General features: G+C 38.3%; 1 protein-coding gene across 2 annotated transcripts in view; it reads left to right on the forward strand.

The window, feature by feature from the left end:
* The window catches only part of LOC120418158 (host cell factor), a 29707-nt gene extending 14262 nt beyond the window's left edge, over positions 1–15445 (forward strand). For both annotated transcript variants that reach the window (XM_039580455.2, XM_039580456.2), the window contains exons 6-10: positions 5–2487; positions 6438–6829; positions 6909–7497; positions 7564–8176; positions 13798–15445. In XM_039580455.2, coding sequence (XP_039436389.1) covers positions 5–2487; positions 6438–6829; positions 6909–7497; positions 7564–8176; positions 13798–13976 — 4256 coding nt within the window. In that variant the 3' untranslated portion in view covers positions 13977–15445. The remainder of the gene's footprint in view (positions 1–4; positions 2488–6437; positions 6830–6908; positions 7498–7563; positions 8177–13797) is intronic.
* Positions 15446–15905: the final 460 nt, after the last annotated feature.

Consider the following 15905-nt stretch of genomic DNA (forward strand, 5'->3'; position numbering starts at 1 on the left):
GCAGTTATCAAAACTCTTCAGGGTCGGGCGACTGCGTCGCCAATGGCGGTGTCTCCGTCGCATCAGGTTCAAGCTGTGTCGCCGTTGATGTCCGTCGCGAGTCCAAACATTCAGCAGATCAGCAGTCCGGTGCACAATCCTCCCGGGCTGCAGAGTCCAACTCCGATGGCAGCGGTGCCGTCGTCGCCGGTGCATAGCGTGACTTCGCCGCAACACCAGCAACAGCAACCTCAGCAGATGCAGCGCATCGTGACCAAGGTCCAGGCCAAGCCGCTTCAGCAGCAGCAAGTGCAGAAGCAGATATTGACGCCGACTTCGCCGATCTTGCAGCAACAGCCGACGCAGATCATTCAACAGGCTCAGCCGCAGACGATTCGGGTTGTGAGCGGGACGTCGGTTTCGAACGCCCAGCAGATTACGACCGGTGGAACGCCGATTCGTGTGCTGTCGTCAACGGGGCAACCGGTGAGGATCGCTACGCAACAACCGATGGTTAGCGTTAGTAGCGCAGGGAACGTCGTTCAGCAGATTACGGGCCAGCAAGCGGCAACGGTGCTGCGCGCGGCTGGCGGTCAGAACATTGTCGGAGCTCAGCTGCAGCAGCAGCGCATTGTCAGTGCGTCCGGATCGACGACCACGACGGCCACGATCGGAGGCAAGCAGATCATTCTGCAGAAGCCGTTGACGATCGTGGGCGGAGCTGGTGGACAGGGCACGGGATCGGCGATGAACCAGCCGCAGATTGTAACGCTGGTCAAGACGAGCCAAGGCATGACCGTTCAAACATTGCCCAAGGTCAACATGCTTCAGAAGGGAGCGGGTGGTCTTCAGACGCAGCAGCAGATTGTGACTTCCAATATCCTGCAGGGAGCGAGCGCCGGAACCATTCAGCAAGCAACGGTTGGAGGTCAGAAGACGGCGGTCATTGGAGGCAACGTTGTCAAGCTGATGTCCTCAACCGGAACGATCGGTGGCAAGCAGATCCTAATGAAGAACCCGAACATTGTGCAGGTTGGCAAGGTCGGAACGAACGTGGCCGGTAAGCCAACGCTGGTCATCACGAACAAGGCCGGCCAGCAGATCCGATCGAACCAGCAGGTCATCGTGGTCACCACGCCGCAAGGCATCCGAACCGTCAGCGGAACCGTAACCTCGTCCGCAAACAACTTTGTCAGTCTGTCGACCTCTCAAATGATCAACACGATCTCAACCAGCAGAACTGTGACCGGAATCGGCGGTGCAACCACCGTACTACAGGCCGGCACCGCCGGCACAACCACCGCCAACATCGGCGGACAGGCCATCAAGCTTCGTGCCGTGCAGGGGGGCAAACCCATCACCTTCACCGTCCCCGTGGGCGGCCTCCAAGGCGCCGGTGGCCAAAAGATCGCCGGAACCCAAATCATCAACATGCCCCAAAAAGCCCTCACGATCGGCGGCAAAGCCGTCACCGTTCAGCTCGCACCCTCCGCCGGAGGCGGCCAAAAAACCGTCACCATCGTCCCCTCGTCCGGCGCAACCGGCAGCGGCGGCATCCCCGGCCAACAAAAGATCGTCATGTTGCCATCCAAAACCACCACCCGGATCGTAACCCAGCAGCAATACCAGCAGATCCAACTCCAACAACAGCAAGCTCAACTCGCCCAGCAACAGCAGCAGCAACAACAACAACAGCAGCAAGAACAGGTCTCAACGGACGCGGCCTTCGCTGCGCTCGCCGCCGAAGCCGGCCTCATCGAAAACGACGGCGACCAAATCGAACAGATGGACGGCTGCTACGACCTCTTCCCCCAACCGGACGAAGACGACGAAATGTTCGAACCCGCTCGCATCGAAGAACTCCCCGCCACGACGACGCCCAGCAGATCCGCCCCAACCTGGCCCACGTTCGAGCAACTCGACGGATGCCACGACTTCCCCTCCTCCGACGACGACGAGGACACGGAAATGCGGGAAGAACAACCCCCGATCACCCCCCGCTACGTCCGGTTAGGACTGTTTGGAGGGGCGGCCGCGATCGAGAGTCAAAACCCGGAAGGGGACGCCACGGGTGCAGGTGACCTGCTCGCCACAGCTGAACAAGATCCGCAGCAAGAGGTGGCTGGAGATGGTGGCGATCAAGCGATGGAGGAAGCTGATGTGGGCGCGGAGAATGCGGAGCCTGGAATTGACGAGCAGCAGGATCAGTTGCAGCAGCTGTTGGCCGTTGCGGAGGGTGAGGGAGAGGCGACCGGTGACGTCGCGGAAGGTGCGGAGGGAGAGGCGACGAATGACGTCGCGGAAGGTGCGGAGGGAGAAGCGACGAATGACGTGACGGGAGAGGATGAGTTGCTACAGCAGCAGCAGCAGATGGCGATGGAAGGGGATGAAGAAATGGCGGAACCGGCTGCGGAGGAGGGTTCGTTTGTGGCTTCCGTGGCAGTTCCGGAAGAGATGGAGCAGGATCAGCAGGAGAAGGGAGAGGTCGCGGCTGATGCGCCAGAGAATGTGAGTTAGATTTTCACTTTTTTTTATTTGTAGCGTCCTTTTTTAGATTAGATTAGAACATATTTGTCGTGGTTTTCAGCAGGTGACTTTATTATTTATTTTTATTTTATCATACAGTATTTTATTGTTTATTTTTCTACCAACTGTAAAAAATAGCAATTGTAAAATTGAAATGAAATTTGTCAATATATCAGATCGAACTTGCATTGTTGGCACCAAATACACTAAAGTTTTCCACCATCAAATCCCCATTTCTGTTTTCCTGAACAAGTTCAGTAAGAAATTTCCAAAACTCGGATTCCCATCTTCTGAAAATATCTCTCAAGTAAGTCATACATTTGGTGCTGGAAACTTCTGGGAACTTTAGTTTGTTTTGTTTTTAACACTAATTTTCTTTGTATTTTTTTCGCCTCATTCATGTTTCCTGATTTTCGCTCTTTTGTGATTTTTAAATTGGAGCCTAACATTTCAAAAGGGCACATAACTTTTGTAAACAAGAGTGTATCCATTTCACTCAAATCATAGTTTAAATAAGGTGTGAGAAGGATACTCTTTTTTTTAGAAAAGTTATGTGCCCTAATGAAATGGAAGGCACAAATGAAACTTAATTCAGTTCCGAACAACAAAAAAAATAACCTTAAAAAAATAGTTCCATTATGGTATTTTTGGTTTTCGGCTTTTTTGGGTATTTTTTACTAAAAAGTATTGAACATCATCGAGCATTGAACATCAAATGTACAAAAAATACAAATTGTTAAAAATAGTTATAATATAAATCGAGAAATTTAAGGTGAAACAGGATGCCAGTTCTTAGACAACTCTTGTTCAACTTCCATCAAATTCTGAACTCGACAGATTGCTTGATAACCTTGTTAGTTAAGGCATTTTAATTTCAACTGATTTTAAAAACTCGAGTCGTGGTTTCAAGATGGCGGTGCCTTCCCGTTTCACCTTAAAAATACAGTAGCCAGATCTGTGGAATCGGAGGCTGGAGTCGCTTAAAAAGCTATTCGAATCCACAGCCCTGACAAAAGTTCAAATATATAAAATTACAGAAATTCATTAGCTTGAGGTTTCGACTAACTATACAAAAATATCAAAATACATAAACAAAAATTTAAAATGAAATAAAAAGAAAAACTACAAAAAACATATTTTGAAAGATACAAAAATATAAAATATTGTAACTTAGAAAAAAAAAACAATAAAAACACACAACTACTAAAATACAAAAAAAAAAACAAATAAAAATTCAACAGCTGAACAAATATTATTAAAAAATTAAGAATTCAAAAACATAAACTCAAACTTTGAAAAAAAATTGCAACGGCCTGAATAAAAAAAACCAAAAATCGCTATTTTTTTAAAAAAAATTGAAAAAAAAACAAAGAATATCAAAAATATTAAAAATTTCAAAATATTCAAAAATTAAATTAAAAAAAAAATAAAAATTAAAACAATTATTTTTTTAAATTTCAGAAATTAAAAAAAAACTAAAAGGTAAAAATTTTGATGTTACAATGTTTTAATTTTAACCCTTTACAACCCAACCCCGCCTTTAGACGGGCTTCGATATAAAAAAACTCGCCAAAAATCAATTTTTCAACTAAATTTTTGATCTTGAAAAAGCATTGGAAAGAAGAACTCTTAAAATTTTAGAAAATTTATGGGTTGGAAGTTTTACTTGTCTTAGGGGCAGGGGGGGCAGAATGGACCAGGGGGGCAGAATGGGCCACCCTTGGTTTTGGGCTTTAGAATGGATTTAGACCAATTGTATGGCAAGGGTCTTATAAAGGATGTCAAATAACTTCTCCATACCGAAAACGACGTTTGAATTCATTGTATTTTTCGAATTATGAGCAAAAATGTAAATTTATTGACAAAACCACGCAAATGTTGTTTTTTTCGAGGTTTTTAAATAAGCTTTCTGAAAAGTTGGATTGTTTGAAAAAGTTTGCTCAATGCTTATAACGTTACTAGATGTTACTACCAAGGTATACAAACAACAACGGAACCTTAAAATCATTTAGAGACTTGGTGGTGGAAGTGTTAAATTAAAATCCACTTGGGGGCAGAATGGACCACCCTTATCCTGCCTTATAAAAACAATCAAAAGTTATGAAATTTGGATTAAATGGATTATTTCACTCCTGGTAGCTTCACAAATCACGTTTAATGCAACATTAGTTGATTTTTTAGTTGTTTTGATGATTATTTGTAAAAATAGTGTCCTTTTTCAACATATTAACACTATTTTCAAAAATCTTTGTTTTGGTAAGTGACTATTTTTATTAAAGTGGTCTAACTTCATGGAAACTATGTTAGAAAGGTACCTTAAGTCATTTCTTATCTCCCTTCAACGTTGTATTAGACAAAATGGCTTGTTTTCTAAGGTGGCCCATTCTGCCCCACAGGGTGGCCCATTCTGCCCCGCACCCTGGAAAAAAAGTCGAAAAAACTTTTTTTTTAAAGTGGCTCAAAAACAGTTTTAAGCTAAAAAATTTCTTCAACCAAGTATATAACATTGAAGGGAACATCCCAAAGCATAAGCCTACTACACTGAATTCATAAGTTTTCATGTTTTTCTATGGTTTTTGGCGCATTTTACTTAGGCGGACCGTTCTGCCCCCCCCGCCCCTATGTGATTTTGCCAATGTTTTTTAAAAATTTCATTTTTTTAGGGGTCAACTTTGGCTGTGTTTTTTACTAACATTCCCTTTATTTTAAGTGAAAAGAAGTATGCAGTAATGTTTGTAGTGTCCCAGACTATGCCTCTAGGCATTTTTTTTTTACAATTTAAATGATAATGGTGTCATTCTATACCAGAAAATGTGAAAAACAAGCATAAAATTGAAAAATTGATTGTAAAAACATGAAAAAATTTGATAGGCAAAATGTAATGATAGGAGGTGGTAGAATAGGCCAAATACTACTAAAAACATACATAAACTAAACAAAATAAAAACAAAATAAAATACTAAAAATAAAACAAGAAAAACATAAAACAAGAGAAGTAAAATTTTTCGTAGAACAAAAGTTGCTCAAAATGACCTCCTAAACACGGGAAAAATAAAAATTTTCGAGAAAAAAATTTGGGCAGTAGAGTAAGATTTTTCATAATCTATACAATGTATGTCATATTCAATTTTTTTTCTAGACTGTAAATTTAAAATATTTTAAATCTTGTTCATTTTAAAAAATATTCAAAAAATTCTTACTAAAATTTTTTTTCTTTTGAATACATATTTATTATTTTTTGTTATTAATTTTTTTTTAAAGAATTAAAGATTTTCAAAAGCTTTTAGTTTTAAAACTTTTTTTAAAAAAAAATAAATTTGATAAATTATTATTTTTTTTGAAATTTTCGATTTTTTTAAAATTTTGAAATATTTGAAATTTTTCTAATCTAAAATTTTGCAAATATTGAAAAAAAATTAAATTTTTTGAAATCTGTTATTTTTATATTAAAGAAAATTGAGCATAGTAATTGTTTTAAATATTTCTTTTAAATAAAAAATTTTTAAAAATAAAATGGTATTACAAATTATGATCCTAATTTCAAAATTTGTCAAAATTTGCAATTTCGAGATTTGTCGATGGTAAGCCGTAATCTTACTATCGAGAAATCTCGATCGTGAATCGAGAAATTACGATCGAAATATTACGATCAAATGCAATAATCACCACGAAAAACTGCAAAATTTAAAAAAAATAATACTAACGCAAATAAATAATAAAATGTGTTTAAAGAAAAACCACAAATTTTCGAAGCAACCGGAGTTGTGTTTAAAGAATAACAATTTTTTTTAAGAAAACACACAAAAACTAAAATAAACGCTCCAAACAATCTCATTTTAATAAGAAGAATTTGAAATAAAATTTGCATTATTCCAAATAAAAGCTGCAAATAAGCTTACTTTTCTAAAAACCCAAATCATCTTCATCCCCAGATGCCCCTCGACGACCAACCGGACAGCAGTGCTATTGCCGAGGCCACCGCCGCCGAAGCTGCCCAGCTGGAAGCCGAACTGGCCGAAGCAACCGGAGCTGCTGCCAGCACGACCACCGGCATCGATTCCACCGATGAAAGTGCAGCAGTTGCTGCCGCCGAGGCCGATGCCACCGCAATGCTCACTTCCGACGAGGCAGATTCTGCTATGGCCAGCTCGACAGCGGCGGAACCATCGTCCCAAGCGCAAGCCCCCATGGTGGTCAGCGTCAACAGTGCTCCGACGGCTTCGGAGACGGAAGCGGCGAACATTTTGACCACGATTAAGAGTGGCGAGTTGCTGTCGCTGCAGAACGCCGACCTGTTGGCCGCGTCCGGTTCGGACAATATTATGTGAGTTTGTTGGTTCGACGCTACTTTATTCAAAAGAGTTTGGGGGTATTTAACGTTTGGTTTTGCTTGCTTTTTTCAGTCAGCTGAACGCGGGTTTGCTGTCGAACGATAGCCAGACCATCACGTTCAAAACGACCTCGGCGGATCTCTCTTCGGCCGATGTTGCGACGCCCCAGTTTATCAGTCAGACGCCGCCCGCGGAAAGCACCACGTCCGCGGCGAGCAGCACCACCTCCGTCACGACCGGAAGCCATCTGGACGCGCTGGCGGAAGCTGCGGCGTCCGCAACATCCGTACTGTCAGATCTGATGACTTCGACTGCGTCGACCGCGTCTTCGCTCTCCGCCACCTCAACCGTATCTTCATCGCCATCCGGCGCGGCCATCCCGGTGGCGGCCGTTTCACCACAGCAGCGCCAACAACCCGTTACGACCACGGTCAAGTACTTTGACGCCAACTCGAGGCAGTTTACACTGTCTTCGCCACTGCTGCAGTCTCCGGTCGGTGTTCCACCGGCGAATATCTTGGCCAATAGTAATGGAAACGTGGCAGCGCCGACGGCCGCACCCGCGATCGTCACCACGATTCAGGGAACGACCACGACGCAGGCCAAGGTGACCACCGTTGCCAAGGCCGGACGGGGCAAGGCCAAGGAAGAGAAGGAAGATGTAAGTCGGAAGCGTTTGACCCAGCAATCCCAAACTAAACTAATCGAAAACCTCCCCTCCCCACAGATCAAGCTCGTCAAGATCAAGGACGAGGACAAGTGGTCCACGGTCGGCATCTTCAAGGGCCTATCGCACACCGTGTCCAACTTCCTAGACTTTGACGAGTGGAACTGCCTGTACGACGGCGAATCCCTCTCCGCCGACAACCTCCCCGACATAACCAAGTTCAAGCGCCTGAACCTGGAACCAGGCTGCGCGTACCGGTTCCGCGTCGCCGCCATCAACAGCTGCGGCCGGGGCGAGTGGAGCGACGTGGCCCCGTTCAAGACCTGCCTGCCCGGCTTCCCCGGCGCCCCGTCCGCCATCAAAATCTCGAAATCTCCCGAAGGAGCGCACCTCTCGTGGGAACCGCCCCCGTCGACCACCGGCGACATCCTGGAGTACTCCGTTTACCTGGCGGTCAAGTCGCAGAACGCCAAGGACAAGAGCAGTGCGTCGGCGGCGGCCCAGCTGGCGTTTGTGCGCGTGTACTGCGGACCGAACAACCAGTGCACCGTGCCGAACCAGTCGCTGCAGACGGCCCACGTCGACTACACCTCGAAGCCGGCCATCATCTTCCGCATCGCGGCGCGCAACGACAAGGGCTACGGACCGGCCACGCAAGTCAGGTGGCTGCAAGGTGGGTGAAGCTTTCTTTTTGTTGTTGTGCTTGCTTATTTTGGGGTTTGAGGAGGAAATGCAAAATGTGAATATATGAATTATGGACTTAAACTAGATAAGACAAATAAAAAAATGTAAATTTTATAAACTGCTTTTAAAACTTTTTTGTCGCAACTGAAAACAAATGGAACAATGTTGGAACATCAACCCTCTCCCGCCTATGGTGACTACTGAGCTCCAAAATGTTTTACTGAAATTCTTCGGAACCGGGACAACTTTGTTTGCGTTGATGTAGAGTGTCAACTAACATCTCCTAAATTTCCCAAAATTATCTGAAAATTCATGAGACTATGTAAGTTCAGTCCAGACTGAATTATCCGATGGTTTGTATGGGACTTCGGATAATCGATTTTTTTCAATACTTCTTAATCGTAATTTTGGCCGCAATCTTGGATTAAAACAGTTTATGGAAGGGCGCAAAACAATAAAAAAGTATAAAAATTTAATTTATTATTCATAGTCATTAGACTGGCTCGTTACACGGAAAATTAAAAAAATAAATATATTTTTGCCTTCCTCACTTTACTGAGGAAAGGCTATAAAATCACTCGAAAAACGAACTTTTTAATTAGACCTCCTAGACCTACCTTCATTTGTACATATCGACTCAGAATCACCAGCTGAGCAAATGTCTGTGTGTTTGGCTGTATGTAGACATGTGTACCAAATCAATGTCACTGGAATATCTTGTCACAGGCTCAACCGATTTTGGCCGGAATGGTTTTAATCGATCCGTCTTAACGTCCCCTAAGTTGCTATTTAAATTCATGCAGTTTTCTCATGTATTTAAAAAGTTATGTTGAAAAAACTGTTTCATATTAAATTTAAATTATGGTAAAAAGGGTGGTTTTTTCATGAAACCCTCACATGTTATATATTTTTAGAAAGCATATGAGAAGACCTTTCTTGTGGACTAAGAATTTTCAAGATCTGACTTACCTATCTAAAATTACAAGCAGTTTAAAAAATGGTCTGAATTTACATAACCTCAAATGGTCCCGTCTGGTCGCCACGAAAAAAGCCTTATAGGGGGATGCCATTTTCCTGAAAGGCGGTGTCTGTATAATCTTGACAAAAAGTCTGTAGGAAGTCTGTTTTTTTTACTCGTCACTTATTTTTATTAGGACCTCTTAGGTGCTGCGATCACGTTAGGGGAGATCCATAAACCATGTGGACACTTTAGGGGATTGTAATCACTCTTTAAATGAGAGGAAGGCACCAACCACCTAAAGGTGGATTAAGTTACGTTTTTTAAATTAAACTTAACGCTTTTATGTTGGTTTAAAAATTCAATTTAAAATATGAATTACTAAAAATCGTAAAACTATTTAAAAATGTTTTCTTTTTATGGTTTTTCTACACAAATTTCCAAACTGAAACGCAATGCACAAAGTGTGAACGTAACCAATTGCTCCTAAATTTTGAGGAATTGTTTAGGGGCAAAAAAGCAATCGATAAAAGCTTGTGTTGAAAAATCGGCCATCTCTAGTCACCCTAACTTTCGAATGAAAAAAAGTGGTTAAAAAGTTTTTTTTTTGCAATTTCGTCGTGAAACTACTTTTTTTTCCTGTCAGCGACGAAACGGCCTACTTTTTTCTACCAAAAATAACAGAATGAAAAATTAATACCTTTAAAAAACTTTACTTTTTTTAACTTTTCAACACTATATCGAAAAGTATTTTTTTTTTGTTTTTAACAGTAAATTTATTTAACTCATGGATGTTTGACAAAAAAATCCGTTTGAAAAGCGTTTTTCGGAATTGCTAAAAATTTCCATAAAAATTTTGATGTACATACTTAGAAAAAAAAATGGAGGGGAGATTTTTTTTGCCGCAGCCTAATTTTTGTTAAACTTCCTAATTTTTTTTTAAATTGTTTCTTTAATTTTTAATTTTATGGTATATTTTGTAAAGCAGTCAAATGCAAAAAAAAAACAATTACAAAAATTTGAATTCTTCTGAAATGCCTTTTTGTTAAACATATTTTTTAAATGCAAATTCAAGACAACACTTGAAAATTAAATAAAATGTTGAATTTTGCCCTTTTCAAACGTAAAGCCTGAGTTTCAGTTTTTCGGAAAAGCAAATTTTGTAACACAATTAAGATTTGATTAGACAAGCTATATTAAATACCATTTTTATTTATAAAAGGGACACGATGCAAAGCAAATCGAATGTTATTTAAAATCCGTAGCATAAATATACTCCTAAAAAACTAACAAACCTCAATTTAAAACTTCAGAAAAAAAAAACATAAGAAATTATTCAAACGAAGCCTCTGCAGATTTTTTTAAAATTATCTATATATATAAAAAAATTCGACGGTTTTGTTCGAACGCGAATCAGTTCAATACGGAGCGTCGGATCGAGGTGCTCTTTGTTGCGTTGGGTTCGTATAAGCCCAAGGTAGGTTCTTACGCTAACTAATTGACACTTTGGCCACTCTGGAACCGATTCCGGAGCATCGGCAAATTGTATGGAGAAAGTTACGTAAAATCATATTTTGATCACAGGAGGCTGAATAGGCAAAAATAAAAAAACGTCAACAAACGAAATAAGGCAGAACGAAGTTTGCTGGGTAAGGCTTGTAATGAATAAAAGTTTTCCTGCAAACAATTTTATTAAAAATAATTCTTCTGAAAATTTTACCAAATGAGCAGACGGTATCGTATCTCGATAACGATAACGATAGTTCTAACTAATTTTAAAAATCTTACTTAAATCGATTAATTTCAACCACATCATGTTAAATTTTCTATGCTTTCACTTGACCGTGCCACGTAGCCTAATGGTATGGCTTCCGCCTCGTAAGCGGGAGATCGGGGTTCAAATCCCGGTTCGGACCAACACAACTGGTGATCGTTTCCTTTCTGGACTCGATTGCTTAGTAAAGGGAAGGTAGTGTATCGTCACAAACTGGACCTTATCACGACACCTTAGGGAGGCGACCTATGGAATGTTAACATTAACCTTAACATGTTAACATTAAGTTGATTAATAAACTGTCACTGAATCCGCTTTGTAAATGCCGGCCCCGATACTCTTCAAGGGTGTTCCCCTCAGGAACAGGGAAAGATTTACTTCACTAGGAATATATTTTTTGAAAATCTAGTAAGTTTCAAAGTAAAATATGTACTCAAAGTTGTTCACAAAATATTTTTTCGAAAATACTCAAATTTTCAAAATTTGCAATATAAGTTTCAAACGAAGTGTAATTTGGTTTGCTTTTTCACATTAATTGAGTTTTTTTAAATACAAAAAAAAAACGCAAAATACCTTATTTTTTCTAAAGTACTCAAATTTTTAAAATATGCAATGTGGGATCGAATGACGGAAAATTTTATATGAAGCATTCACAATTTAAATGCAACATTTCGCTTCGTTTGATACCCATATTGCATATTTGAAAATTTGAGTATTTTCATTAAAATAGGGTATTTTGCGAAAATTTTGGAATTTTGCAAGTATAAACTCTGATAAAGTGAAAAAGCATACAAAATTTCGCATCATTTGATACCCATATTGTAAATTTTGAAAATTTGAGTACAGTAGTTGTTCGGTAAATGGGCGTTGTTTAACTGGGCTGCTTTTTAACTGGGCGCTCGATAACTGGGCCGTAGCCCAGTTAAAAAGCAGACAAACGTCAAAAAACCAAAACAAATCGAATACCGAGGGGATAATGGATGCAAAAATTCATGTTCAACAAATGAAAAAAAAATTTTTTTACAAACTTCTACATAATTTAGAGCAGGGGTGACCAAAGTATGGCCCGCGGGCCAAACGTGGCCCGCGAGGTGATTTTTTGTGGCCCGCGGACCCATTTTGAATAATAATGTAAAATGGCCCGTTGACCACTTGTCAAGTGATTTTATACTTTTCCAAAATCAAGGTTCATTTTGAACTTTTTTATGATAATCTTTTTTTTATTTTTTGTTAGTAAAAAATAATGAGGTTTCAATATTTTGATACCCAATTAAGGACAAAAATATGTTGTTCAAAGATCTTAATAATTGAAACAATTTCACAAGTTTCGAAGTGAGTAGAACTAGTAAACTTTCATAATACATTTTTGGAAATATTTATAAAACGTTTAAATTTCACTTACGTAGAAATCTTTAATAATTGCAAGAATAATAGTATTCTATATTAATTTAAAAGTCATAATGACCCTTTCATGAACTGACCCTTAAACTTACTGTGTACTTAGAAACCTTCCCTCGGGTTTCGAACTCATGACAGCTGGATAACAAGTCAGACAAAATATTAAAATCGAAGAAATAAGGCTGTTGCAACTATTTTACAATTTATCGACCAACCCTCTCCTCACCCAATTATTAAGAATTGGCTCAAAAAATAAGGGGCAAAAATGTATTTTTGAAAAACCTCAAAAAATCAAAAGAAATATAAGTGCAATCAACTGAAATCAATTAAAAATGCATTCCTCTGCGTTTGGTATCATTTGAGAATGTTCGGGTTATTTATTCAAAAGTAATTTGAATGTTAGTGAATTTTCGATGTATAATGTTTTTTCGTTTAAATGTTTTTTTGTTGAATCTTCCTTTTTTTTTAATAATGATTTCAATTTATATTTACTTGTTCCTGAAACATAAAATCCTAAACATAAAATCTAAACATAAAAATTTGATTAAAATCACAAGTACATTCAGCTTAAATTTTAAATGAAAAAAGTGTTTTAAAATGCATTATATACCTGTCAAGTTGATTGCAAAATCATAAATTTCCAAAATTTCTAAGTTTTGAAGAAAATTTTATTTTTGGAAGAAAAAAAGATTTTGCGGTGCTGAACATAGTAATTTCATAAAAGTTCAAAATATTTTTAAACGAGCCCAAACAAACTAAATAATATTATCAATGCAGAAAAAATAATTTTAGATTATTTTGAGTTGATTAGACTTCTATTTCCATCGAAATTTTCCAGTTTTGTGAAAAAAAAATTTTGCCCCCTGAATTTTTCGAACCAATTTTGAAGGGAAGTGACATAAACTTTAAAAAATATTTGAAACTGCCTTACTTCGAATTAAAGAAAATGTTCAAAAAACAACTAAAGATGTATTTTCAATTATTTTAAATTAAAATAACGGAATTTCGTTTATTCAAATTACTTATTTTGCAAATTTGGCCCGCAAGCTCATTTGGGCTTCAAATTTGGCCCGGCCTCTAAAAACTTTGAGCACCCCTGATTTAGAGTCACAATTAAAGAAATATGAAAAGTAATCATTGTAAATAAAGTTGAGTGACTTTAATTTTTATATTTCATCAAAAAAAAAAAATTAAGTATCGGTAGTCCTCTCATTGTTTTTTGTTCAGCCCAGTTAGCGAACAGCATTCGGTAACTGGGCTACGTTCTCAGCCTAGTTACCGAACAATTACTGTATTTTCGAAAAATTACGGTAATTTGTGAAAATTTTAGTATCTTCCAAAAAAAATCTAATAAAATGAAAAAAAAAAAAAACATACAAAAGTTTGATTCGTTGCAGAAATGACAGAAGCATTAAAAATATCTCAAATTCCAATCAAAAATCCGTCAACTTAATTCCACCTCCCATTTCCAATTTCGCAGATCCCCAATCGGCCAAAGGCACCCCAGCCCCGGCCACGGGCAGCACGGGCGCCACGACCGGTGGTGGCTCCTCCCCATCGGCAGCTGTAAAGCGGCTCAGCGACAAGTCTCCGTCGGGCACGGCGGCCAACAAGCGGGCGAAAACCAGCAGCGGCTCTATGATCGTGTCGCCACATTAAGATGGTGAAAATGATGAAGGTGTGTATAAAAAGGAGGGGGAAGTAAACAATGACGACGACAAACAATGAATTGTGTAAAAAGAATGCAAAAAATTAAGGATTGAAACAAGCGATTCTAGTTTAAGGCTTAGAAACTCTAGCAAAACAGTAGAACTAAGGGATTTAAAAACACACAATATATATATTAATATAAATATATTATTAAAAACTAAGTTGTCGATCGGGATCGAGTGATTGTTACTTGAGTGCAACAACGTACGTGTGTATAACTAATATAATTTAGTAAGAAAAATAATAAGAAAACACTAGATGCGAAAACCCATAAAAGCAGAGAGAAACCTAGCCCGTAAGCAGATTTAAAAATGATTATTTCAGAAACTACTCATGCAGAAACGGTTCATTGGAGATCGCATGTAAAGAAAAACAAAACAATATTTCACCATTAACCAGTTTTAAGCGGAACACACATACACACCCACACATTTTACTACCAGTTTGAGAAAGATTAGCGAGCAAGCACAGTTTTAAGACAGGTTACGTAGTTTTCCAAGCCTTTTATTACTTTTCCTTTTTCAGTTTAGTGAACTCGGTTAAGCAGAAATCAATTACAGAACATGTACGCGATTATGAATAAAACATAATGAATAGAAGTGTAACGGTTTGGTTGTTTCTTTGATTGCTCGTTCGTCAGATTTTGTCCCAAGTTAGCTAAAGCAAAAAATAGAGTCAAGTTTTCAACCATCCGTGCGAAAAAAAATGTACATACAAAAAAACTAAGCACATTTTAAGTTCTGTTTTCACCACCCGTTTTACTACATGTCAGCTGTGTCGATGAGTAGGGAAATTTAATTTCCACGCGGTTTACTTTTTAAGTGTCGATTTCATAACTTTTACAAATCTCACGTGTTTTGATACTTCTTTTTCCCCCCTGTCGTGTGGTGAGCTGTAAAATTTGTGCAACGTACCTCAGTCTGCGGCTTTTCCCCCCTTTTCTAGAATTCCTAAATGAAATAAAATCCAGAGTTTCCGGTTAGATTGCCGAAAAGAGCAGATATTAAAAAAACGAAAGAGTAAGAAAATGACGTATAGTTGTTGTGATTTCCTTTAAAAAAAAAAGTAGCAAGTGCAGCAGTAAAATTCTTGCGAAAAAATAAAACACAATTTACATCTTATTTTTGATTGAATTGATTTATACAGATATATTTTATAAAAGCAGAAAACAACACAAACTTACCTTGAGAGATGATCGATCTTCGGTGAGTGGGTGAACACGAGAATTAAGTAATATAACAAAACCAAGATTGTGCTAAAAGAAAAGTAATCGAAAAGAAACGACAAAAAAATCCTTACATATAAAACGATAAGCCCAACACACACACATATACAATGCATGGACGCGAGAGATGAAATTCATTTTTTGAAGAATGATAGAAAACAATAAAATAGTAAGGTATTTGTTAACAGTGAAACTTTCTGTTGATTTATGTTTTGCGCACACATCCGAAAGTCCTTGAATTCTTGATTTCTAAAATTTTAAAATTCTCAGATTATAACATTCTTAAATCCTCAAATTATTACATTCTTAATTTCTTAAATTCTTAAATTCTTACATTCTTAAATTCTTAAATTCTTAAATTCTTAAATTATTAAATTCTTAAATTCTTATATTCTTAAATTCTTAAATTCTTAAATTCTTAAATTCTTAAATTCTTAAATTCTTAAATTCTTAAATTCTTAAATTCTAAAATTCTTAAATTATTACATTCTTAAATTCTTAAATTCTCAAATTCTTAAATTCTTAAATTCTTAAATTCTTAAATTCTTAAATTCTTAAATTCTTAAATTCTTAAATTCTTAAATTCTTAAATTCTTAAATTATTAAATTCTTAAATTCTTAAATTCTTAAATTCTTAAATTCTTAAATTCTTA

Source organism: Culex pipiens, chromosome 2 (assembly GCF_016801865.2).
Source record: "Culex pipiens pallens isolate TS chromosome 2, TS_CPP_V2, whole genome shotgun sequence".
Lineage (NCBI taxonomy): Eukaryota > Metazoa > Arthropoda > Insecta > Diptera > Culicidae > Culex > Culex pipiens.